A 25667-nucleotide genomic window follows, 5' to 3' on the forward strand; every position below is an offset into this window, starting at 1 on the left:
TGCTTGGAGGCAGCAGAAAATAGGATTGGAGTCTCATTCTCTTCCCCCCCCCCCCACCCTGCTTTTTTTAAAACTCTTTGGAACATTCCTGACAAGGTTGGCATGTGAGATTCTGGTAGGCTCAAACTGTAAACTCTTTCATCCCAGTGGTGACTGTTTTCTGCACATGGGAATGTAGGTATGGTGGATTACCTGTAAAAAAAAAAAAAAAAAAAAGCTCTCTCTTTTTTTCTGGGGGGGGGAGGAGGGGTTGTCAGCTTTGTTTTGTTTGACCATAAGATTTAGCTCAAGTGTTGTTAAAGCAAGATTTGTAATGTTATGTCAAGTTATATTTTAGTAGATTTACTGGCAATAAAGCTGCCCAAATATGTACTGCAGTTGAGTTAACTTGTATAATCTGAGTTGATGCTGGTACATATAGTTGGTTTTATTAACTTGTGACCTTTGTCCTTTGTAATGACAAGTGCCCATGATAGCAGGTACATTTGTAATCCCATACGGTCATAAAATGATATAGACATTGAGGTTTAGCGTCAGTCTTGCGAAGTCAATGACAGAGAGTGTCTGGTGTGTGTGAAATGGTGGATATTGGATGGATTTTCTCATATTACACTTTCACAACCTGCCTCACTTCTCCCTTCATCAGTGAATTGCTGTGCTCATAGGCCACTCTATGCAGTTCATTTCTAGCACTGAATTCCATGGACAATCTCGATGACAAATAATGCAGATGCCCTCGTCAGATAGCTGGTGTGTTCTCAAACTTGTATGCGATGACCCTCAAGATAGTGATATTTGTATGGGCGATAATGCCAATCGTTGCAGTATCTTACTGTCTTTTCCAGCCTTACCAAATGTAACAACAAAAAATCCTGACCGTGCTGCTAGTCTCGGAAGAGTGCAGCTTTCAATAGAGATGAAAGTGGTTTGTTTTGTTTGTTTGTTTGTTTGTTTGTTTGTTTGATTTTGTTTTTGTTTTTTATTGTTGAGGTACTGTTGGGATCTGACTGAGGATTTTGTCTTGACTGAGTAGTGAGATTTCATTGGCAAAGAAAATCAAGAATTTGATCTGATAAATTCTGCACCAACTCTTCTTTTTCCATTCTTGTTGGAAAGTGATCTCTGAGAATGGTCAATAGAATGGGGAGAAAGCTTCCCATAGTCAGCTGTCAAAGTGGATATTTCCTTTTGAGAGTGAATCACGTGCTGTCAGTCAGCACCTGTACAATTTTCTACCTAATAAACACAAATCACGCCAACTCTGTAAACTGCAAATTGATAGTGTAACCATCGTCCCACAGCAAGCCATTCTTTTTCTTTTCTGTCTTTTTTTCCCCATGCAGTGGTTTGATATTCTGTGTTTGTTGGGTTAACCTCTATTCAGAAGTGATGTGAACAGAAATGGCAGCTTGTCAAAATGTATTTTTGTGATTGCAACTGGAGCAAATAGTGATCAGAGTGGGGAATAATTTGCCGACTTAATTTGATTGAAAACACACCTGACACAGTGCAATGGGACCAATCTCAGCTTCTTTTGATGTGGGGAAAGTGGAAAGCATTTTGTTCAAGTGATGATATTGTGGCAAGGTCCATGCTGTTGTATTTTTTTTTCTTTTATTCTCTGAAAAGTGTAACGTCAGAAATACCTTCATTCTGATTGCGTTTTTGTATTATCTGTCATCTGTGAGGTCAGTAGAAGAAAAACATGATGTGTTTCTGCTCAGGTGTAACAGCAATCAAAATGTCAGTGCTAAGTCAGGTGAAATGTGTTCATGTTCCTCTTCGAATCCATGGTTGTGTTGGTGTCTCTCAGTTAATGGAATACTCTAAGAAGCAGGGTATTTTCAAAGTTTCCTGTGCCATGCCTGGCAAGCCTGAATGATTATATTGCTTGTTCAAACAGGGCAGAAAATTAACAAAAATCATCCTATTTTCTCATTTCTGTTCCATTTTTTACCATGAGGCAGTATGATACTAGTGTGCTAGAAATGTATGAGCCAATTTGCAGTGTATGCATTAGAGCTTGCAAGAGCACTTTGTATACATAGACATGACAGGACTAGCGCACTAGAAATTATTGCACCAATTTGGGCAGTGTGACCGCCAACGAAATTATAGTGCTTATTTCCCGTGCAAATGGTATCAGAGACGTGTGTATTTGGCAATGAAACACCCACTACCTTGATACATAAATTAATACTTTAATATGACCATAATTTTATGATGGTCACTGCCTGTTGGGCTTAATGGTCATCCTGTTGTGTCACTACTTACTTGAGATTGTCCAGCCAGCTACAAAACTTGTACTTTAGTGACCAATTCCAATCTAGGAGATACTGTTTTTCAATCACAATATCTCAGATATACAAGTCCTACATGTATGTTTATCTTCATAGAAATGCTACATGTAGTTATTCAAGGTGCAATACAGTCAGCAAGAAATGATCTTATGTATTTGAATATTTCTGTTTATAAATCCCAAACTTCTGATGAGATAGATTGTACCTACCCACAATGTAGGACATCATGTGCCAGGAGGAAGAAATCAGATCAATGCTTTAGGAATGAAAGAATTATAAGGCCAACTCAGTGATTCTCTTAAAATCTCAGACTAAACAATGGTATACATTTGTCATTCATTTTACTTTTCAGGAACAAGAGGACCCCAATTCTACAGCATGGCCTGACTACTACCTGGACCAAATCAATGCAATGATGACGGTAAGAGCTGATATTTTTTTTTTCAGTGCTTCATGGTAGTGATACCCTTGAGATTGAGAGAACCTTTTGCTGTGTATGACAGGGAAAAAGAGATCTCTGCTACTCCACTTCACAAAGCGTTGTGGAAATAACCCTTAGAAAAGTTGATGTCCTGTAGCTCTTTATTAATTAATTTGATAGCATGTACAAATGTATGTATATATAGTAAGAATTCATGAAACTAAGATAGTGTTCACATTCATCAATGACAGTGGCACCAATTTACAATAGCCTGTAGGTCTACTAGTTGCTTGGTGCTTGCTCTAGTTTTGCATGGAATATATGAGGAATGTGAAAGACAGCATGTAATTGCAGCTTTAGGGATCACTTCTATTGAAGGTGTTCTGTGTATTGAGACTTCACTTAACCCCAAATAGTACATCATCCACGGTACACATGGTTTTGATGGCTTTGTCATCTTGTGCGCAAAGTGGCTGCAACACTTTGTGACTGCCCATCAATGGAAAAATGTGAATGTCTCCAGACATTGTGACAATGAGGCGCATATTTTGCTGATGAATATTCTTCCAGTGAGCACGCTTCTCTCGTTTTCATTTTTTCTGTCCACAAATGACTTGCCAGGGAGAAATTGAGCCTCAGGATATTTTTGGAAATGCCTGATGTAGAATGAATGCATCCCCATTAGTGGTATTCGGATGAAGGGGGCATTGCAGTTACCATTAAAATGGACTTTCTCAGTGAAGAACATTTGCCAGTCATGTACCTAGTGTTTGATACAATGGGCCATCTCTGTAATGTATTACATTTCATGGATGTTTCTTTTCCTCCAGCCTAGTAACGAAGCATTTCATTCACCTGTTCCCTCTCATTCAGTTCCTTAGGCAGCAATTCACTTAGTTGTTGCTAGGTAGGGCAAGCCGCTGGCAAGCTTTTTGAGTTGTTAAGGACATCTTTTGTGAGCAAAACATGCATGTACAATTTGAGATATATGAACTACTTTTGTATGATTATCCATTCCAGCACATTACTCCATCCACTTAGCACCAGGCAGGAAAGGGAGAGAAAGAAAATAAATACTAGATAGATAGATAGATAGATAGATAGATAGATAGATAGATAGATAGATAGATAGATACTGTACGAGCTGAAATTTTCGCGGTGGTTTTATTTTCGCGAATTTCGCGAATCGCCTTTGAACCGCGAAAATAACAACACGCGAAAATAACAACGCGCAAATAGTGTAAGTATTAAAAGTTCAGTTAGACTCTGGCAACCGCGAAATTAACAATACGCGAAAATGTCCTCCGAGTAGCAATTCGCGAAAATATCTGTACGCGAAAATTTCAGCTCGTACAGTAGATAGATAGATAGAGAGATAGAGAGATAGATAGAGAAATAGATAGATGGAAAGATAGAGATGGATGGATAGAAGGATAGATAGACAGATAGAGATATAGATAGAGAAAGATAGAGAAAGAGAGGGAGATATAGCTAGATAGATAGATGGATGGATAGATAGATGGGAAGAGAAAGAGATGAAGAAAAAGAAAGAGAGAAAGGAAGTGAGGTGATGGGGAGGAATGTTGTTTACATGAACATTCTGTAACGGATTAAGTTTGCATGCCATTCAAATAGTTTCAATGGATTACTATTCCCATTGAAACTAAGTCATTAAGGAATGTCCAAACTAATGTTAGAGCATTTCTTTTCCTTCAAACCACCCAGAATACCCAAGGTGATCGGGCTGAGGGTCACAAGGCTCAGCTTAAAACACCTGTTCTGATTATATACCTTGAAAATCTATGCTGAATTGATGTCAAAACATGTGTATCAAGTTAGCTTAATATGTAGTATTTCCTTAACCCATCGAGGATGAGTCCCGAGTATACTCGGACCAGGGTCTGTGGAAAATATATGTTGTAGCAAAATCAGCCCATCCTCAACGGGTTAAAGGCAGCATGTAAGCAAGCTAAGGTCCGTCAAGCTCAAAATTTGTTGAAGTTTAATTGCTTGGACAGTTTATATGTAAGCTCACAGTCAGATATTTTCAGTCACGAATAGTGGACACAGAACAGTAACCGATCTTGTCATATAAGAATTACAAGGTGCATAAATATGTATTTTATTTTTTTGTGTTTATTTTCTACTATCAAAATTTATTTCGAACACAATATTTGTAATACATGTCTTTCCACCTGTCTAGTTAATCTTCACGTCAGGTGAGGAGGAAATAGCAAACCGGACCAAGGTTGTGGACAACCTCAAGACTGCCCTCAGAACACAGCCAATGAGGTGGGTACATTGCAGTACCTCTTTGATGTCATTTTCTGTATTCATCCTTCAGTAGATGGATAGTGGTTACAGTAGATATAAAAATAATAATTATATGGAGTTGTTATCTCAGTTCAGTAGTGAATGTTAAAGGCGCATAGTCCCGGTAGTGTAGAGGGCACTGTTGATGATACTGCCGATCACCGTTAGCATTGATACGAAGATTACCGAAGTTGAGCTGTCATCAAGAGTAAAGTGCGTAGGTGTTGCTAAGTAACGTTGCCTTCGTTGTCTTCTCTGCACATCGCGCAGTCTGTATTATTGCCAGGGTACGTGTATATGTGCTCGTTATTATGACATCACAAAAAAAGTTTGCTAAAGCTGTCATCCCCCTCATCCGAATCATGGCCGAACTATGATCGGACCACTGACTACAGTGAATCGGACTTCTTTGGACTCGGGGAAGTGGGCCACAGCGTAAGCGCTAAAAAGGAGTCGATAGCGTAGGTCTCTATAAGAAACTTGCACCGTGCGCCCGCGTACGCATTTGACTAAACCACCGGGACCATGTGCCTTTAAGTTATGCGTAGTAGGACTTTGGCTTGCCAAAACCAGCTGCCTATCAGTAAGCTCCTGCTAATTGTGAAAGCTGCCTCCCCTTTACACCAAAAACATTAGTAACAAACAAACGTAACAAACTAAAGGAGAAATGAAATTACCAAACATGGAAAAGCAAGAATGACAAAGATTGAGTCTTTTTTTTTTAATAGGGGGGTCGTGATTGTCTTTACTCCTCAACTGCCCTTGAGGAGGCATCAAAATTCCTTTGCAAAAATCCCCCATGATTTCTTATGACAAAATACACTGACTCCGGCATTTCACAAAGAATAGAAGAGCCTAACCCTGTAGGTCTGAAATGTTCATTTAGTATTTTATGCCATGTACACGAAATAGAATGTGCCGTAGTCCTGGAGATTTATATGTAATTTTATCAATTGTTTCCCAGATTATTATTATTTTTGAGGGGATGGGGATGGAGTATGTTATCAAACATTCCAAGAAAATATTTTCACTTCTTCGATTGTCATGAATAAACTCATGGAATATCAACTGTTTTAATAGGCTGATTAATTTGCTTGTACAGTGTACATTTCCAATATTGAAATTAATAGAACTTATAGCACCAACATTTGAAAAGCCAAACACACACCATTTGAAGAATTATTGCATTTGTTTTACAATATATTTCCTTTTCGAAAGTATCATAGTGTACAAAATAGAGGTTCATTTGCAGTCTCTCATTGTCACTTGCTTTCTTTTACCCAGATTTGTGACACGGTTCCTGGACCTAGATGGTTTGTCCACTCTCCTTTCCTTCCTGGAGAAGATGGACTATGCAACGATGGAAAGTCCCATTCATACATCAGTCATTGGCTGTATCAAAGCTCTCATGAATAATTCAGTAAGTAATTTATCAAGCTTTGATTTAATTGGTTGTATCAAAAATTCATGAATAATTCAGTAAGTAATTGATCAAGCTTTGATTCCTACATCAGTCATTGGTTGTATCAAAGCTCTCATGAATAATTCAGTAAGTAATTTATCAAGCTTTGATTTAATTGGTTGTATCAAAAATTCATGAATAGTTCAGTGATAATATTCAATGATAATTGATCAAACTTTGATTCCTACATCAGACATTGGCTGTATCAAAGCTCCTGAATAATTCAGTGTTAATCTGACCAAGCTTTAGAATTTATCAGTGCATGTTATACATGTAGTATATAAAACCCCATTGAGTATTCAACTCATTAGGCGTTTTCACATCAGCCCGATAAAAATCTAAGCTCGAAATATTTTCCGCGATTGCGAATTAGAGCGCTATTTCATTTCTTATTCACATCAGCCCAAAGAGGGGGTAGCCCGAATAGTTAAAAATTTTTAAATAGCTAATTCGACAGCTGAGTATGTGCAAACAGCATCAGTAATGTGTGTGCCCTCTCAAAAATTCCTCATGATTTGTATGCAGTTTGCCTCGGTCGATCGGGTCACACACGCTAGGCATGATGGGTCGTTTTCACATTATCAAATAGCGCGCTACTATCGCGCTATTTCAGAAATTTCCCGAGTTGGACTCGAGAAATTTTCTCGATCAGAGCGATACAACTAGCGCGTTAATTTGTGTTCACGTTATCAAATAGTGCGCTATTTCGCTATCGGGAAAATTTCCCAAGTCAGAAAATAGCACGCTATTTCGAAACATCGGGCTGATGTGAAAATGCCTAGAGAGTGATCCTCCTCAGGTCATGAATGATGCATGTTAGGGGACTCATGAATAATGCAAGAGAAATCAAGGCTTCTTGAATAATTGAATAATTGCCTCATACCTCATGAAAGATTGATAGTGTTTACACACCCAAGGTGACCCCAGTTGTGAGAATTTCAGGTCACCTTTTGAGCACATTGTCTGCCTGGTTTGCATCAGACTGTATCAAATTCACATACATCAGACCAATAAGAATACATTGCAGATCAGTTATCACAGTCTTGTTTATGTTGTAAATGTGAATTCAAGGAAGATGTCTTTAAAGAAATAATGCGTAATTCAAGAAAAAATTATTCAAGAATTGATTGCAGAAGAGTGAAAAGAGGATAAGTGCTGAACTTTAGAGAGCACAAGTTGTTATTGTCGGAGACATTAAAAAAAAGGGACATTGGCTACATGTGGCCTCGTTTCATTCGATGTAGAATACATTCTCACACAAACTCAGCCGATTCTTCCGAAAGTGATACAGTTCTACTGCAGATATCGGTGCTGCGTTTCTTCCTGTCTCAAGGCAAGACAGTGGCTGTCTTGAGGTTCACTGGTTTGTCGCAGGGCAGGAAACCGAACCCGAAGTCTTCAGCAGGTGCTCAAGATGGTATCTGTAAACAGCGCTTTGTGATAGTCAAATGAGCCACACAGCCATGTCTATGGTGGTTGCGTTCACATTAGGCCATGTTTTATCTTCCATCTGTTAAGTTGGACTAGATTTCTGAATCTAGAATACCACATTCAAAGCTCTGAATGTTGAATTCTGATTTGCCGAGGGCAGTATCATGTTTGGTATCCCATCATGCAATTCATCATAAATCTTTATGCAACAGGGCAGTGAAATATTTTGTGAGTTTAAGAGAGATAATAGATATGAATGTCAACTGAAATGAAAAAAAAAAGAATTAGAAGGGATGTCCTTTGTTATTATACTGTATCGTTTGATAAAATTTAGTTAAATCAATGTCATTGTCAATTGTAGATAAAGCCTATGGCAAGTCACTTTTTTTTGTTTATTTGTTTTAGTTCAGTCTGTCTACATAGATTTGTAGAAAAAAGAGAGTTGAAATTCATTGCAGGGTACCTTCAGGCCATTTACTGTTTCTGACTAGAAATACAAACTGAAGGGGGAGGCAAGAAAGGCAAAATGAGCTACATAGTCAGCTATGCTTATTAGGAGATAAAACTGTTAGATTAGGGAGAATGAGTAGAAAATCACTCTTAAGTGATGCACTTGAGAGGAAGGGAAGAGCATTCATCATTCACCCAGAAAACTTGATGGTTGTTGGATCCTCCTTTCATCTCAAAATCAAAAGAGGAGAGATGTGTTGTCAAGTCTGTCTGACAAGATGCCTTCAAAGCATTTCCTCCAGTCATTAGCATCATATGGGGGGGGGGGGGGGAGGTGATGCAGTCATTTCTTTTTCTTAAACATACCACGGAACAACTAGAGGATGCAAGTAGCAGAGATTAAAGGAAACTGGAGTTCCTTTCGAAGATTCTGCTCCCGCTGCAGACAGATTCATGTTGTCAGTGAGAGGTTGTATGGTGTTTGGGGATGTGAACAGCCCCCCTGGGACCGTCGATACTCCGCAGATTGCTACATCCTGTCCATCAGGGGAGGAAAGGCAGACACAAGGGACTAAGAATAACCCCCATGGAGATTATGATCTCTACAGACCCCCCTTGTGGCTTAGCCTGGCTCCCAGACTGGGGGTGTTCCCCCACCCACCTGCGTCCACATCCAGAGTCCATATACATGTACATCAGTCTGGAGGAAAACATACAAACAAAGTAACAACAAACAAAAAAGAAGAAAAAAAAGTGTACCTAATGTTCAGAAATGTACACTTATGTATTAAAGAGATATGGTCAGGACTGAGGTTCTATAAAAGAGGGTGTATATGTTGCCACATTCTTCCTTCTAACTCATGATTGATCTACGGGTATTCTAAATTTAGACTTCATTCTCATGTATGGAACTATCCACAGGATTTTTTGTTCTTTTTTTTACAAATTTAATCAAATCTGTAATTCTCTTAATTTTTTTGCTATGCCAACACACACACACACACACACAAATGATTTTACCAAAATCTCACAAAGAAACATTAAAATGGCGATATGTCCAGCACAGGAAGAAATTATGGTAATTCTAATGAGTACATTATAGAGATCCATAGACAGTAGAATCCAGGATGGGAACATCATTTTATGAGGAGGTAATGAGTGAGACCATTAGTGGTCCTTACAGAGGCCTGCGTGAAACAAAGAACCCGATGACATGATTTACGCATAATTTATGGAAACATGGTGCATCTATTACTCACTGATATTCTTAGTAGTCCCTAAATGGGTTTCCTGCTCCAACGACAAACCTGGCCAATATAGGAAGAAAAAAAAAAGGAAAAAAGGAAAAAATTGAGACCAAAGACAGGGCACTATGACTCACTTATTACCACGTGTCTACCGATTTTCCTTTTCTCTTCCATATTTTCAAGGAGAGCTCCGTACACGCTATGATAATTGTACATGGCTGCTTTTGCTATTGATTGAAATTTGGTCAGAGTTTCCTAAACTAATTAGAGAGGACGGTTAGTTACGCTAGGATTTGGGACGGGAAAGCGGCTTTGAAAGGAGGTCAGGGAATTCTCAATGTCACGGCTAAAGAAATCATTAGTGGCCATTTCCTCTTGTCTGCCTCAAGACTTCTGTAAACTCCAACCGTTCCTATTTCGACCAAGATTTGTCAGAAAAGAACCGTGGCGTGCAACATATTGCATGATTCCACTTTCAGAATGAGGTCTGAGTCATGCTGTCTGTGGAAACGTCAGTTGCTAGTTTCTTTTTACTTGAACATGCTACCATGCATAGATTTCATGTTCTGGATTGTTATTCATCATCATAAAACCCATTCATGTCAATAGGGGGGAGGAAGAAAAGAGGAAATATTTTCCAATTATTTCATTGAAATTAAATTGAATGCTATGTGTTGTACTCACCTTAAATGATAGGTAGATTCTAGCCAAATGCATATTCTGTTCATCTCGTTGAAGTACCTTTAACACATTTTATAGCAGTCTGTTGTGATTTGAGATTATTATAGTGTATGTTTAAATGTCAACGTTGCAGTTTCCATGACAGTTGCCTCCTAGACAGAACTATCGAATATTCCTTAACTTTTTGACATTCTACATATCAGTCCCTTTTCATTCTGTGCCATTATATTCTTTGATTTTCAATTAAGATATGATTCATGTATTTGTTTATTAATGTGTTTTTCTCTGTTGTATTTTGATTAAATCGTTGTGCATAGTTGATTATATTCCTATAGAACCTGTGCAATATTAATTTACAATCATTTTTTTTTCCTAAAGAGCACATCATTAGGCATGCTGTTTTAACTCACCCATCATTTATTTGTAATGAACAATCATTACTGTTACAAGCATACATGTAGGTACATGTAGTTGTTTTTTTTCCTGCAATGAGTTTGTTTTGGGATTCTCTGGTATGAAAAGGTGTTTGTGCACAGAAGTGTGAAAAGGAGAGGAGATACTACTAACAGGTTATATGTTCCCTATAGATAGACAAACAAACAGACTTGAAAGAACAGCAGTGCAGAAATAATATGAACAAACATGCACCCACTGGCGCACACACACACGCACTCAGACACAATAACACCATTTGATTAAAGTATCTAGAATTCTCATGAGCCCAAGTATATGTAGGAAACAAATCCTGCCCCTGCCTTGTGTTCTCACAGCATCATAATGGTGGCACACGGAGGTGATACCAGCTGAGCAGGTGGGGCGCATTCCATTGGTCGAAATCTTCAGCAAGGTGATGGTGTACATCCCTGTGCTTAGCAAGGTGTGAAGTTAGCAGCCATGTGGCAGCTTCTCACCTCTTGTTTTGATGATACTACAGCAATTTTCTGCCACTGTGTAATGAAGCATGCTCCTAGCATCCCTTGTCCATATGATGCTAATTTTCAAAGGGCATACGTAAGGACAAAGATTTCCTATTGTATACAATCATGTCAGCATTATGTGAGCGAAAAATGACAGATGTGCATTGTCATGTTATTCTAGAATGGCAAATTGCATCACAGATTCATGACCTTAAAGTTCCTTTATATTCTTTAAGTGTGCTGGCTTTACCTGGTTGTTCCTGCTCTCACATCTTCAGAAATGATGACACTTAGAAAGACAAATTCACATACTCACGTGTAGATGAATGTTTCTTTTCATGACATTCTGTCTATCTGTTGAAATAATGCAGTGTGTCAGCAGTAAAGAGCAGCTGAAATTTTCTGCTGTCAGCTGTAGAAACTGTCTGTTTAGTATCTTTTAATAACATATGAGAATATGAAGTATAATCTGGCACAAGTTACTATCACTGACAATATTTTACTGAAAAGCAGTAATATGTCATTTTCTTGGAAGACATGGTTTTGCAGTATGAATTGTGGATAGTTTTGCGTCTTTACTAGTTTTGTTCTTCTGTACAGCCAGACTTAAAAGAATACATGTGAATGTACTTTGCAAAAATTGTCTTCACCTACGTTAAGTATTTAAGGCCTCCATACAATCCTTTTTGAATAGTTAATGTCAGGAATTGACACATGCTCATCTCTTCTAGAGGAACTGTTGTGGTTCAGTGGTTAAGATCATGGACCTTCAATCATAAGGTCCATGGTTCAAGTCCCCTGGCTGCAGCAGTTGTGCCCTTAGGCAAGGAACTTCATCCCTAGTGCCTAGTCATTTGAAAGGGACTGTAGATCCTCTGTCCCATGGTTGCTTGCTTACAGGCATTCATTGCTCCCTAAGCAGTCCCATTGAACAAATCAATTCAAGTCAAATCAAATTCTAATCCCCCTACTGTACATTTTGTTTGTATTCTCTCCCTCCTCCCTAGCTGGGACGAGCCAATGTGCTGGCCCACCCGACGGCCATCAACATCATCTCACAGAGCATGATCACAGAGAACATCAAGACCAAGATCGCCGTACTGGAGATCATGGGTGCGGTGTGTCTGGTGCCAGGGGGTCACAAGAAGGTCCTGGACGCCATGTGCCACTACCAGCTCTTCGCCTCGGAGAGGACGAGATTTCAGGTTTGTAGACCATGGATTGTCTCATCCTTCCATCCGTATGGGAATGGAAGAAAGAGGGAATATTGAAATAAAGATGGACAGGATAACAAGAGCTTTTAGAATATGGTGACAAAAGAAAGAAAGAAGATGGAAAAAATAGAAAAGTAAAATATTGCCAGCAAGAGAATGCACAAGGAAATATAGGAAGAGCTCATGAAAGAGAAAATAAGGGTAGGAGAAATGGAAGGGAAATACTTTAGGAGGGGGGGAATCAAGAGACTGAATTAAACAAATACTGTCATTGGGTGTTCAAAATATAACTTGTGAAATTAAACTGCATGCAAACTTAAAGAAAGCCTCAAAATGTCAGAAGTCTAGAGTTAGCAAAGTGTGCAAATATTTGTCCTTCTAATCCTTAGTTCTCAAGACCTCATCTAACGCGAGCAGGTGCAAGCTTAATTCCTTTTCAGAACCTGTTTATGATTCTTAGTCTGCACATTTTTTTATCTTAGGACATCTCATCTCATTGAAACCGAATCGTCTAGGCTCAGTAGAAGGGTCACTGTTATGTGCTGTTGAATGAACGAATTTGCCAGGGATTGGGGAAAGTCGAGATAGATGAATTCACAGAAATGTCAACTTGCAGCTCTACTCTATACTCGGATGCTTACAATTCCTGAATGTAGCATAACTGTGTCAAGCCTGAATTTTATAAAAGAACCTCTTAATTCAGCTTGATCTATGAACTTATCAACTCTGCCCTTCGGTCTGCGTTCACACAAGGACATACTGTTCGCCGGCGAGTAACACAAAACCCTGGATTGAATGATGAGTGATATCCATGTCATGTGCAGCCTGTCTAGAGGATCTCTTAAGTCCTGAAGTGCTCCTGTGCTGTTGCTGGGATTTTTCCGGATACAAATCCTCCCAACCTCCCTGCAAGACTTCCTCAGTATTAGAACTCTTCCACACCACAAAATGATCATATTTGGTCTCTCGTCTGAATTATTCTGAGACTGATCGTCAAAAACTTGATCCACCTTCTCATATTGCGCAGACATAGTGACCTCTTTCATATTTTGTTTCGAGAATAAACTCTTTACTCGTATGACCGGGAAGTTAATTATTGAGCAATCATGTTATTGCGTGCATTAAACATTAAGCTCACATCCTTTTGCTCATGTGGAACGTTTTGCTTGAAATAAGATATTTCTTAAGAAGGGTACATAGTATCATGCGCATATGCTTTTATTCCTCTCTATCAAGTGCATAGGATGTTTCAAATCAGTGATATCCCTTTCGTCATTGATTCTGGAACCCTTCATGAAGCTGTGTCCTATTCAGTGACGTGAAGAGGAGGTAATGGAATTATCTTCTAGGTCTAGACAATACCCCTGTGGGTAGTGGGACTTGTAAACATGTTATTGACAGTTGTGTCATTCCCTTCTGACAGAGGATGTCGTCCACTGTTTGAATTGGGACTGGTGGTAATTGGTCATTGCCCATTTGTTGGATGGACGATGTGTCAGATGGACAGTAATTCCCAGGGTGGGCACACACCTTGCCCTGATGAATAGTGTGGGGGGGGGGGGGGGGGTCTTTTGACACATGGAATTAATGTAGCAGCAACCACTTTGTGAGCAGTCGCTGAATGGAGTTACGAGGAGATTGTCAATTCATGCCCTCCCAGAACCGACCTGCCAAGATCCAGCATGCAAGGGTGAAGCCATCCAACATCCTGGACACTGGCCAATTAAAATAACCTTCGGTGTTTGAAAAATTTGCTGCTGTCTCCCTCTAACTTTGATTATTTGTCTTATTTCAAATCCCAATTGGACGGCAATCCCTCTTCCCTCCTGTCCAGACTTACGGAAATTTGATTCCAAATAAACTCCCAAATCTTCGTTCCTTCAGTAAGAAAGACATCAATAAAAAAAGAGCACCTAAATTGTGCAAGTTATTGCCCTATCTCTGTAATTCATTCCTGTTCCATTTTCTGATATCAATTTTGTAGTCATTTATATAAAAAAAATAATGCCATATCCAATCATATTTTCAATTATTGAATAATACAAGGTTTCTCCGGAAATCTTTCCATAATATTGGCAGATACTTCTCCGTCACGCGTGAGGAATTGTTGGAATTCAGGTTTCAAATGCGAGTGATCGCTGCAGGAATCAGAGTCGATTCGTCATCAGATATGAAAATAGATATTTCCTGGGGCTGACAGCTTTCGCAAACGAAAGGTGGCAAGACTAATTAGCGCAGTGAAAGATCCCCGCCCAGAGGAGGGTGGGAGGGTGGCAGGGGAGAGCATCATTCTAATTAGATTATTTGAGTTGGATGGGGGAAGACGCTGCATCATTTCCCAGAAAGAAGTGAGTCAGAGGTGCGATTTTGCCCCCCAACTTTTGTGTGGTACCCGTACTCCAAGAGGCTTGACTAGTGAGCAATTAACAGTGCACCTTGATGATTATGGGGGAGAGGATATCGGAAAAGTTTGACAATAATCATGATGATATTGTTGAGGTAATGCTGTGATTGATGCAAAAAAGACATTTTCAATACACAGTATTCATCTTAGCATGTTTGTTTGTTTTTTCAACTTAGGTTATCAATGTGTTATTTCATTTATTTCAACATATTATTGGCAAGATTGTCCATGAGAAAAAATATTCAGCAGTACAGGAACTTTCCACATTCAGGAAAATTCCTTGATTCAGGTGCAGGGTTTGTTATTCCAAATTTGATCGAAATCATGGCATTCATGTATATTGATGAAGTGATTTAAATGGTGTAGTATGCACCCCATTGGTCATGGTTGAAGAATTGGGAGAAACTAACCTCAAATTCTCATACATTCTCATGGGACTTATGAAGAAGAAAGTCTTCTCTGTTCAACCAAAATACTTCCTAGATTATGTAGTCTATATTCCCAGAGAGGGACAGGGTGCTTCTCTGAAGTTTAGGATCAAAATTGGGGTTCCTTAGACTCGAGGGTCACAGTAGGTTCAGCAGCAGGGCTGACAGTGAGTCAGGTCGGAAGGCTCGCAGGAGAGCTCCCTCCGTTGAGAATCGACCGCAACGCTTTGAGCAGAGCGGACAGCTAGAGTCACATGCGTCCGTCTGCTCGCTCTGTGTATCCATCTGACCTAGTCCCAGAATACCCGGACTGTTCCTCCGTCTCAGTGGGGATTGTAAGCAGGAGGTGGTTGGGGGGGGGGGGGGGGGGGAGGGATGGCAAGTCTGAATAGGAAGCAGATTATAAACAGATTCATCTTGAGTAAGACAGGGGCTACCATTAAAGTGGATTAAGCAAGTTACACTGCTGAGGAATGTATTCCTCTGCCTTTTCAATAGTTGTTTTTAGTTTCATGTTAATGAAAGTGGTATCTAAGCCATTAGCCAAGTATTGTAAAAGTGGAAATTTTCACGGTGTTGAAATTTTCGCGCATTTCGCGCAACCAGAAACTACTGCGAAAATAAAAGCGCGCGAATATTTTTGCTACCCATATGTTCCTGTGCGTGATGTCTTGATTCCGCGGAATTAAAAACACGCAAAACTCTTCTTACCCTGTCAAGTGCGAAAAACTAGTCGCGTGAAAATATCCACTTCTACAGTATTACATTTCCCCCTTCTCGCTCTCCATATACCTCACCAGTAGTAAAGTGCATTGACTATAATAAATAAAAACTAGCCAACGGTTAAATGTTGAAAGTATTGAAACTTTGTTCTTATATAAAGGGAGCAAGCTACCAGATGATAGCGTAGAGAATCGACTTTGAAGTTTTAAAGCACTTAAGCGCACAAGAAATGTAGAATTCAAAACAGCAATTTCCTGTTTTTCAGTCAGTCAATATCATGATGATGTGATAATGGGTCACCTATATTGTTGAAGTTCTTACAAGTGCAGGATTTTGAACAAAAAAAAATGTAAAAGTTTGTGATTGGTGAGAATGAGATGACACTGATTGAATTTTATATGACATTTCAGAGGAAAATGTGGGTTGTATAATCTTCTAGTGTTGTCTACCATAAAGGCTATACAATGGAAACAGAGCATGAGTCTTGTCATGTGTATCCCATAGGAAGCGAATTTTGTGAGCCAACCAGATGAGTGGTTTGTTTTTTCCTCTACACATCAAAAACGTGCTGATACAGGACCCATGCCACTTTAGTGGGAATCCGCTTCAATTACACACCATCTAACCCCCCCCCCCTTTCCACCCCAGTGATCGTGAATTGCATCAGCACAACTTTACCCATCCTGCACTCAACATGTGCCTAGCAACTGGTCAACCATTAACATGCTGACCAATTAAAAAGATGACATGTGAGCAAATTTTAACTTTGGGCTGTAATGAATACCTGCATTATTACAAGTCTTTGATCAGGCATTGAATTTGAGGGATTTCCAATTGACTTTAAATCTTGTTCTGTCAAAATGGGCCCATTATCAAAATCAAAGAAACACCATAGTTACACTTCAACAAGGGGATCATACACATGTATGCGAGCGACCTTATGGCAAAAAGATAACATAATCCCTTGTGTGGGAAAAGAGGGAAAAAATATTTATCATATTCATGTATTCCCACGGTTGAGATGTTCTTGATTGCATTATGATCTTCAGCAAATATTTCAGTTTTGTTTTCAACTTGCTGTCCCAGCAATCAAATGATAAGTCAACTGTGATAGACCATCATCACAGAAACAAAAGATAGCCAGTTTCTTTCAAAATAGACTTTTGTTACCTGTACTCTGCTGGTGATGTCATGGGTCATTGGTTGATGACAGGATGAACTAGGAACATTGCAACCATAATTTGTGGACCTTGAGCAAGATGGGAATGTTTTCAAATAAGTTCAGTGGTGCGTTACATATGATTTCAATACCTTTTGCTGGGTAGGTTTTAGTCTTATGAAACTTCTACCAGAAATCAGTCTATGGATTATGCCCTGGTCACATCGAGATTACACATTTCTTTTTCATTGTGTGAGAAATAGTCTACCTGGTAATGAAGTACATGTATGTGCAATTTATTGAAGCAGTTTTTTTCCAAGCTCTTTTACTGTATTACACTCTTCTGTGATATGTGAACTTTGAACGGGAAGGAAAGTTGATTGTCATTTTCACATAACACCCCACTTGATATTGTAATACTTGCAAATTGATAGTAAAGATTTACCAAGCAAACAACATAAAGGGGTAATTGTCTGCCCTGCCTTGCATTTTTTTTTTTTTTTTTTTTTTAGCAGGCTAGCTCTTATGAAGGGTCATTGCTAGAGGAAAATGCCCGTAAAATTGATTAATTGGCTGTTGCCTTTGAGTCAGAAGTTTTGCATCATTCTTGCCGTGATTTGCAAAAGTTGTGGTTGACTTCTGCTCACGAGGATCCGACAGCTGGTGATGGGAGCCCAAATGGAGTGGGACGCTCACTTGACAGCAGAAATTTCTTGAAGTGTATAGTGGCCTCTTTACCAGAGGAAGATGAGGAAAGACAAGGAGAGATAGAGAGGAAACTATTTGAGATATTTTTGACATGATTGACAAGAAGACTTGTCTCTGAGGGCCCCTCCCAAAAACAAAAACAAAAGAAAAGAAAGAAGAGAAAGCAGGGTAGAGAAAATAATGTTCCAACAGTTGTCATTGTACAGAACTTGCAAATCATGGGGGTGGGGTGGGATAGTGCTAGGTGGGTGAGGGTTTGAGTTGAAGGGGGTTGGGTTAGCACTGTCTTTATGGATGGACTGAGTAGTTTGAACACATCAGTATGCTAGCATGCTGATTAAGTTGCAGTTATATTGCAGCATTATTGTGATTGATGAGACTTTCGAGCAAACCCAAGAACAATTTGTGTTGGTAGACAAACACCCACATACCTGCCATTGAATAATTCCCAGCTTGCTTCCTCGTCAAAATCAATTCATTTCATTGATTCAGTGTTTGAATTTCAAAGGTTGAGATGAGGGGGGAGGGGTTCTGTCTGTAAGGGTTCACTGAAAGTGAAATTTTGTCACAAATCATGACTCTCGCAGTCACGCAGTCAGCCTGAATAACTATTTCTGACTCATCTCCAAGAGGTTAACCAGGGGTAACATGTCATGTGATCGTAACCTTCCTGTATCTCATCTTCAAGTGAGAATGTTTGATCTTAGATTTGGCAAGGTGTAATCTTACGAGCTCCTTCATAATTGGCAAATTTTGCAATAGATCGTATGAAAAGGGCAACCACCTCTAAGATGGTTTGCATTCTGCTTTATTTGTAGAAATATTTGGCATTCACCGTCCCATAATTCCTTCAGTCATGTTTCCATAGCAACCCAAAACAGAAGGCTTGCAAAGTACTTTGTCCTCACTCTGAAGTGATATGAAAAGTGAAAAATCCCAAGTCGTACTTGACGACACCTCTGCGACGTGTCTTAACGTTTTAAGATCGGGAGGAAGGCGGTAATTGGAGGTAGTGGATGTGAATGTGATAGGCCACACACATTGTGCCCGGACTGTCAACAAAGTTCTTGCAGACTGTTTCCAGCAGGACTGAACATCTTGTGAGCAGTGTGCTCACAGCTGTTTGATAACTTATGACTCCTCATTCAACCCTCTCCATACCATAATGTCAAAGATTCCGTCTTGCCTCCTCTGTCACCTCTTTTGCTACAGTTTTTTTTTCTTTTTTTCGGGGGGGGGGGGGGGTAGGGAGGGGGGAATATTCAAGTTGGCTATAACCCGTTGTGTGCTTTGAGTACTGATAGATGCAGAAAACCCCATAGCATTATGCACACTGTCCAAAGTCCCTAGCACAGAAAGGGCTAATGAATATAGTGAAATCGGACCAACAGAATGGGGGAGGTTTACACAAAAATTAGGACCTATAACATAAGACACTCGTGGAATTGGAATTTGATAGTGTCTATGTAGCAGTAACATGAAGAGCAACCAGGCACACGAAAAGGAGGATATTATGATGTCATCATCTTACATGTACAACATGTATACCATCAACTCAAACATGAATCGTCTTAAATTTCAGTTTTTGTGAAATCCATAAGAAGTTAAAAGTTATGTCCCCTGAAAGAAATTATCGCAGACATGGAATGACATACAAACTTTAGCAACAAAGACTTCTCATGGGAAAGAGGCTGCAGTTGCTTAATTATGGACTAGAGACATGATTTCTGTATGATATTTGTTTATGAACCAGTAGGAGAATTGTGAGTAGATGGCACCATCACTTCATGAAATTCATGCATGTGGTTGTGTCAAATATTAGTGCTCAGTGAAAAAGTGTAAATTTTTCAAAATTCTGTAACTGAAATTCTCATTTTAATCCCATATTGATGAGACTTCTCCTATTTGGTTCTTCTGACTTTGCTCTCTTTATTAAAGTCACTTGAATGTGGTGAAGAATCACCTTTTTGAGCTCCCCCATTGTATTAGGAGACAGGTGTAAGATGAGTATCACAAAGACTCCATCCACATGATCCAGAGGGGTAACAATGTGCTATATTTAAGGCGCAGAAGACGAGTGCTCTGTGCCATCCCTTGAGGCAGACAAAACTTCCACTCAAGCTCTTTGTCCGTTTGTGCTACCCGAATTATTCCACGTTCTGTCGATCAGCCATTGTTCATGAGGTGTCAATTCACCCTTCTTCTCCGCTCCCCCCCCCCCTTTCATTAACCCCCTCCCCCTTCTCCCGTTACCGCCATGATGAATGATTACTCCCGAGTTGAGGTAATTGCTGGAAATTCCAAGCCCCCATGGACTCCTACAAATCGACTCTTGTGGGGACTATTTTCGGGGCTAACCGAGTCAGGCGCTTGCTGTTTTCTCTTTGATCTCTGGCGCCTGATTATTCAGGGTGATTTGCTGACATTCGCTACAGTCTCAATGCCAAGGATAATTTTGTCCTTTTTTTTTCTGTCAGCAGTGGAAGCTTGCCAGCCCATTAAAAAATAAAAAAGAGTGAATAGTTCATTGGCTTAAAATAGCTACTCAGCCAATTGTAGACTGTTTGAAAAGATTGAGAGAGGTCCATAGTGCTTGCAAGTATGGTGAAAGAATACAAAACATACTCCTTTGACCCTTCTCAACTCTTTATTCAAGATACAAACTGTATATTCATATTTTTGTGCTCAACTGTTGGTTCAATCATGTTCATGTTCATGTTCATGTTCATGTTCATGTTCATGCTCATGGACACAGACAAGCAACTTAAGTATGATGAACTTCGGTAAATGTATAGGATCTATGTATTTCATCTTTTCAAAAAAAAAAAGCACTAGAAATGCAAGATTCTTTGACAGACAGAAAGAGTCAAGACTCATACTGATCAGCATGTCTGCCTAAATCATTTAATTTGATGTTGTGATAAGAGGGATGAACATTACATGTATCGTCTTACAGTTCTCAGTGCAGGGAAGCGAGAACAGTTGTTGCCATGTGCGGAGGTTGTGGGGGGTCACTGTCTGTCAGCACCAGCTGCAAGAACAAAAAAAAAAGTGGGGAGGGGTCTTGGGGAGGGGATGAATGTGACAGCTTTTTCGTATAACCTTTTGTGTGTTTGTCATCAAGAATAGGGAATGTCAAAGTGTCATCTGCCGGAGGAGCATGTGTCCTAGAGATTGCGGTCGTTAGATGCCTGTGAGCCAAACAAAAGCACATGCCTGTCAAGAATGTAGCCAACGATAACAGCCGGTGCTTACGTAGGAAGTCTCTATGTAGAAAATGACTGTAGAGATGATCTTTAAACAAATATCTTTCACCTGTGGAGTGTCTCCCCCCCCCCCCCCCCCTGGAGCCACTTGCAGAAAGGAGGGTGGGGGGACAGCAAATTATGGCGGAGGAACAGGAACTTTTATGCAGGTTTCTTTCAGAAACTCAGAAAGGATGTTCAAGCAGGAATGAGAAGTATAGTGATGCTAACAAACCCTAACTACAGAGACCCACTGTCTCTTATTCAAATTTGTCTAAACATGATTTTTTTTTTAACAATTGGAATGAGCTGGATGTCAGCTTTAACTTTTTGTATAGGAGTGAAGAATGAAATTATTGGTTTAAGGCTCTCTTAATTTTCTTTAGATGACTTGTAATATCTATCAATTTTGTAGAGATTATTGGTATACAAAATGGTTGACTCTACTGTAATTTAGATTATTTTGCCAACAATTTAATTCGTACCAGATAGACTTCTTGTTTCAGGCCAGGAAGAGCTAACTGTGGCTGTGACCTCTCTCGTGTGTGTGATGATGTTCGATTCTTTCAGTTGCTCGCTGTCTCTGTTCTTTTGTGTCTGAAGATGGGTGGTGCCCAGTGGGTTAATATCACAGAGATGAACCTTATTCAGCATCATGAAGATTGCACAGGATCAGACCTGGGATTTGGGTTTTACGAGTTACAGTCTCGTGGGATTTCTTTGCTCCTTTATATGGAAGGGGATTGAGTAGGAAACTGACAATTTTGGGTAACTTTGAGTGAAAAGGTCAAGGAGTGTAGGCATAGGACGAGGTAATGCACACCATCCCTCACCAGTTATGTCCTTCTGCAGTACATTTTACCATTATCAGTTTTTTAAAGAGAAATGAAGGAACCACATGCAATATGTTTGTTTGAAGAGATTTTGTCTATTGGCATAAAAAAAAAATAATAATAATAAAATAACAATGTGCATAGAAACAGGGTTATATGCCAACCAGTTAATTAGTTTAGGGGATGGCAATGACATATCACATTTCAGGGTTGTATGTCTTATTAACTAAACTTTCTAGGGTCTTGAACAGAAATATGGAGTTTTCAGCAATGGCTCATTAGGTAGACATTCTACATAAATTGCCTCATCCTCATTCCTTCTTTGCGGGGAAAAGGGCAAATCTTGCAATTTAGGATGATTGGAACATGGCTACAAAACACTTCAAAAAAGTAATAAGAGATCTTTTGGAAGAATACCATATTTCTTCGGCACATCCAGAAGACAGTTTGATGTGAAACTGGCCCATGTTGTCTTGGCATTGTGATATTCAGGACAGTAGCACTCCTGTCTGCGGATCAGATTTGGTGGTACATGTAGCTGGGAAGGCTCGCTACCACCGAAAGAGAGCGGCTACATGTCGAAGGTTGCGAAACCAAGCAGGCATTGCCTTGTCCCTCCTCGGCTTGGTGGCAGTGGCGTGTTTGTGGAGGGAAGTGGAACTGTGGCATGACCACTGTCCATGGATGAGTTGAGATCCCGATCCCAGGGGTGGCCCGGCTACAGGAAGTATGATTTCAGGGACAATCCAGGCTTGATGTGAGATGAAAATAGCAGCTCTGCTCCGCCATGCGATGGACGGGTCTTTGCAAAAGTAATTTCATGCCTTGCCCTCCGGATCAGGAAAAGGAATAGAGTCCTTTCATGATTCCTTCATACTTTTCTAAAAGAATCTTTGAACCTCAGACCCAGGAAGGTAGGACACCATTATCTCAAGATTGCTGAAACCAAGCAAGATCTGTCATCAGATCTTCCTCAAAAACCAGTTAATAAACATCTAAACCTTTTCAAACGATAAGGCTTATTTTTCAAAATGTTTCAAAATTAGAATTAAACTCTTACTCTCAAAAATTCTTTGCGTGAGTGTAATGAGTTCCTCAAGAAACTCTTGTCTCATCTGTGATATGAGTTGCTGTTAAAGTGAAACTTGCCAATATATTGTACTTTTTTTTGTGTGTGTGTGTTAAAGAAAAAAAAAACAGTCGTATAAGACCTTTTTATCTTCATACTGTGCACCATTTTATGATGTGGAAGAAGCATTATGTAGACTTTTGTTGCACTATCAAACCTGAATCTTTGCAGTCTCTGCACTGTTTAATACTAAATCAACAGTGTTTTATATTTCGTAATTTTGGTGCACCAGAGAGTGCAAGCCAATATGCATCCTTCCCTCAGAGACCAAGCAAGCATTGATTAATCCCTACAGTTTATCACCTCTCTGTACCTACAGATAAGCAGTGATTTATAACACTCTGCGGGGAGACTATTCACACGACCTAGCAGTTTTATGGAGCAAGTGACGTATGATGTCATGTCAGGAGCAGAAATAGAATGGCCGCACGGGATATGCCATAGTTACACTAATAAACATGGACTCCGAGGGGGCCATTTCAGAGGGGGTGGGAAGAACACCCCCTTCCCCCCTTCTTTCACCTGGGGCTAGTGTAGGAGGAACATGAGGTGTCTGGTTGGACATCCATAGGAGGACATGAGTGGGAGTTGGTTGCTATGGCGAGGGATCAGGGAACACCTGTTAGTGATTAGGGATGCCCCAAACCACATCAACACAAGACAGGAAGATATGGAAGATCAGTCATCTTCCGATATGGACAGTCTCTCTTCTTTCTTTCCTTTTTTTTTTTTTTTGATTTCTCATTTTACACCTCTCGACTTGTAGCCTCAGATATCAGACTTATTAATGTGATGTGTCAGTCTTATCATGACATTGTGCAAAATTTTGAGGTTAGGGCAAATTCCAGCTATGTGAATATGCGCTGTTAGAGCTCTTTCATACCTGTACCCAGTCAAGCTGAATAAGACTTGAACAAATATTGCACGATACATCTTGCATTTCTAGCAGAAATACTAGGCTTGCAACTAAAACCTCACCCACAAGGGGGAAACAGACCCATTTCCATGGTTCTAAAAAAGATATGGGAAATTTGAAACAGGTGACATAATTTTGATGTCTATATGTTTAGTTGATGGTGTTTCTCTAAGGAAACCCATCAAAGATGTGAAAAGGGTAGGCCTTGATCCTGTTCTCTTTAAATACCATGTGATGGGACAGTGCCAGATTTAATGCTGTTTTTTGATCTTCTGACAGGTCAAATTAAACTGAGCAATGTGGTTCTTTAATATCACACACTTTGCCTTCTGAGCAACCACCCAAAGTAATAAAACATAACAGTGTCTCTTCATCTTGTGGAGAGAGTTACAGAGGGAGAGAGAGAGAAAGAGTATGAGTAAAAACAAAAAGTACCAATTTCTTCTCCAAATATATAAAAACTGTGAAAATTTATTAGAAACTGTTGTTCTGCAACTAATTGTATATTTTGGAGGAATTCAGTGCAGCAATTATGAGCACCTGGCTGAAACAGTTGAATTGCAGATTGTCTGAAAGTACAGGGTTAAATTTCCAAGGTACATGTTTTTTTGTTTGTTTCTTTGTTTCTTTTTTTGTGATGCTGCTAACCACAATGTCTGTTTGTCGTTTTGTTCCTCTCTGCAGAGGCTAATCAGTGATCTGGACCGGAGTACAGGGAAGTACCGGGATGAGGTCCACCTCAAGACTGCCGTCATGTCCTTCATCAATGCCGTCATCAAGTACGGAGCAGGAGAGGTGAGTGTGGATGATGATGATAATGGTTTCATTCACCTAAAGGTAGCCTCTTCAGTGTTTACACTGCTCTTCCAAAGTGCCCTGCCATTATCATTACCCTAGCATTGCTAGGTATGTACCTGCAGATCGTCACCTGAGAATCAGAAGGGCACTATTACATTCTGAGATTTGAGTGTAAATAAAAACAATTTTCATGAAATGAAAAAAATTATTTAATCGAAAGTGAGTAGATTTGTAAGCATTGTTCCAAATGTAGGGTAAAATAGTGCCCATGTGGTTTTGAATTTGACTTTTTCTGAAAACAAAAATAATTCAAAGTTGACATAATAATGCAGAGGAGATCAAGCTTTACACCATGGTACCAATGACGCAGTACCCCCGAAATCGCGATAAAGCCCTTCTTGTTCTCAGCCGATGAGATGTGGATGTTGAAGGATAGAATGGGCAAAATATATTGTCTAGAGATTAATGCAGCTGGCAGGATTTGAACCCCAGACTTTGCTTTAATACAGATCCAGAGCCTTTACCACTACACTGCCATGCCCACACACCAAGACTGTACAATACAAATGTCACTATTAAAGTTATCAAAAGAATCAAACTACACACAAGGACAGAGGAATGAGAATAGTGTGATATTCAATTTATCGCAAAAACATACAATATCATGAAGAGGCACCAGTGTCAAAAAATGTTCTTTTTATAGCCTTTTGTCAACTTATTTGTTTCATACACTGTAATTCATGTCAGCTCATTTGCCAGGAATGAAGGGCAGCACACCACATGCCATAAATGTTTACACAAACCACCTTTCCTTTCACGGCCATCAGACATGCTTTCCACTGTTGCTTGGAAGCATACATTGTGTGACTAATTTGTGACTTCTAATTG

The 25667-nt window shown here is 39.6% G+C and overlaps 1 protein-coding gene across 1 annotated transcript in view; it reads left to right on the top strand.

The window, feature by feature from the left end:
- LOC140236727 (disheveled-associated activator of morphogenesis 1-A-like) overlaps positions 1–25667 on the top strand; it is an 88569-nt gene that overhangs the window by 33715 nt on the left and 29187 nt on the right. The window contains exons 3-7 of the mRNA XM_072316655.1: positions 2653–2721; positions 4925–5013; positions 6319–6454; positions 12230–12427; positions 24666–24776. Coding sequence (XP_072172756.1) covers positions 2653–2721; positions 4925–5013; positions 6319–6454; positions 12230–12427; positions 24666–24776 — 603 coding nt within the window. The remainder of the gene's footprint in view (positions 1–2652; positions 2722–4924; positions 5014–6318; positions 6455–12229; positions 12428–24665; positions 24777–25667) is intronic.

Source organism: Diadema setosum, chromosome 1, assembly GCF_964275005.1.
Source record: "Diadema setosum chromosome 1, eeDiaSeto1, whole genome shotgun sequence".
NCBI classification, from domain to species: Eukaryota; Metazoa; Echinodermata; class Echinoidea; order Diadematoida; family Diadematidae; genus Diadema; species Diadema setosum.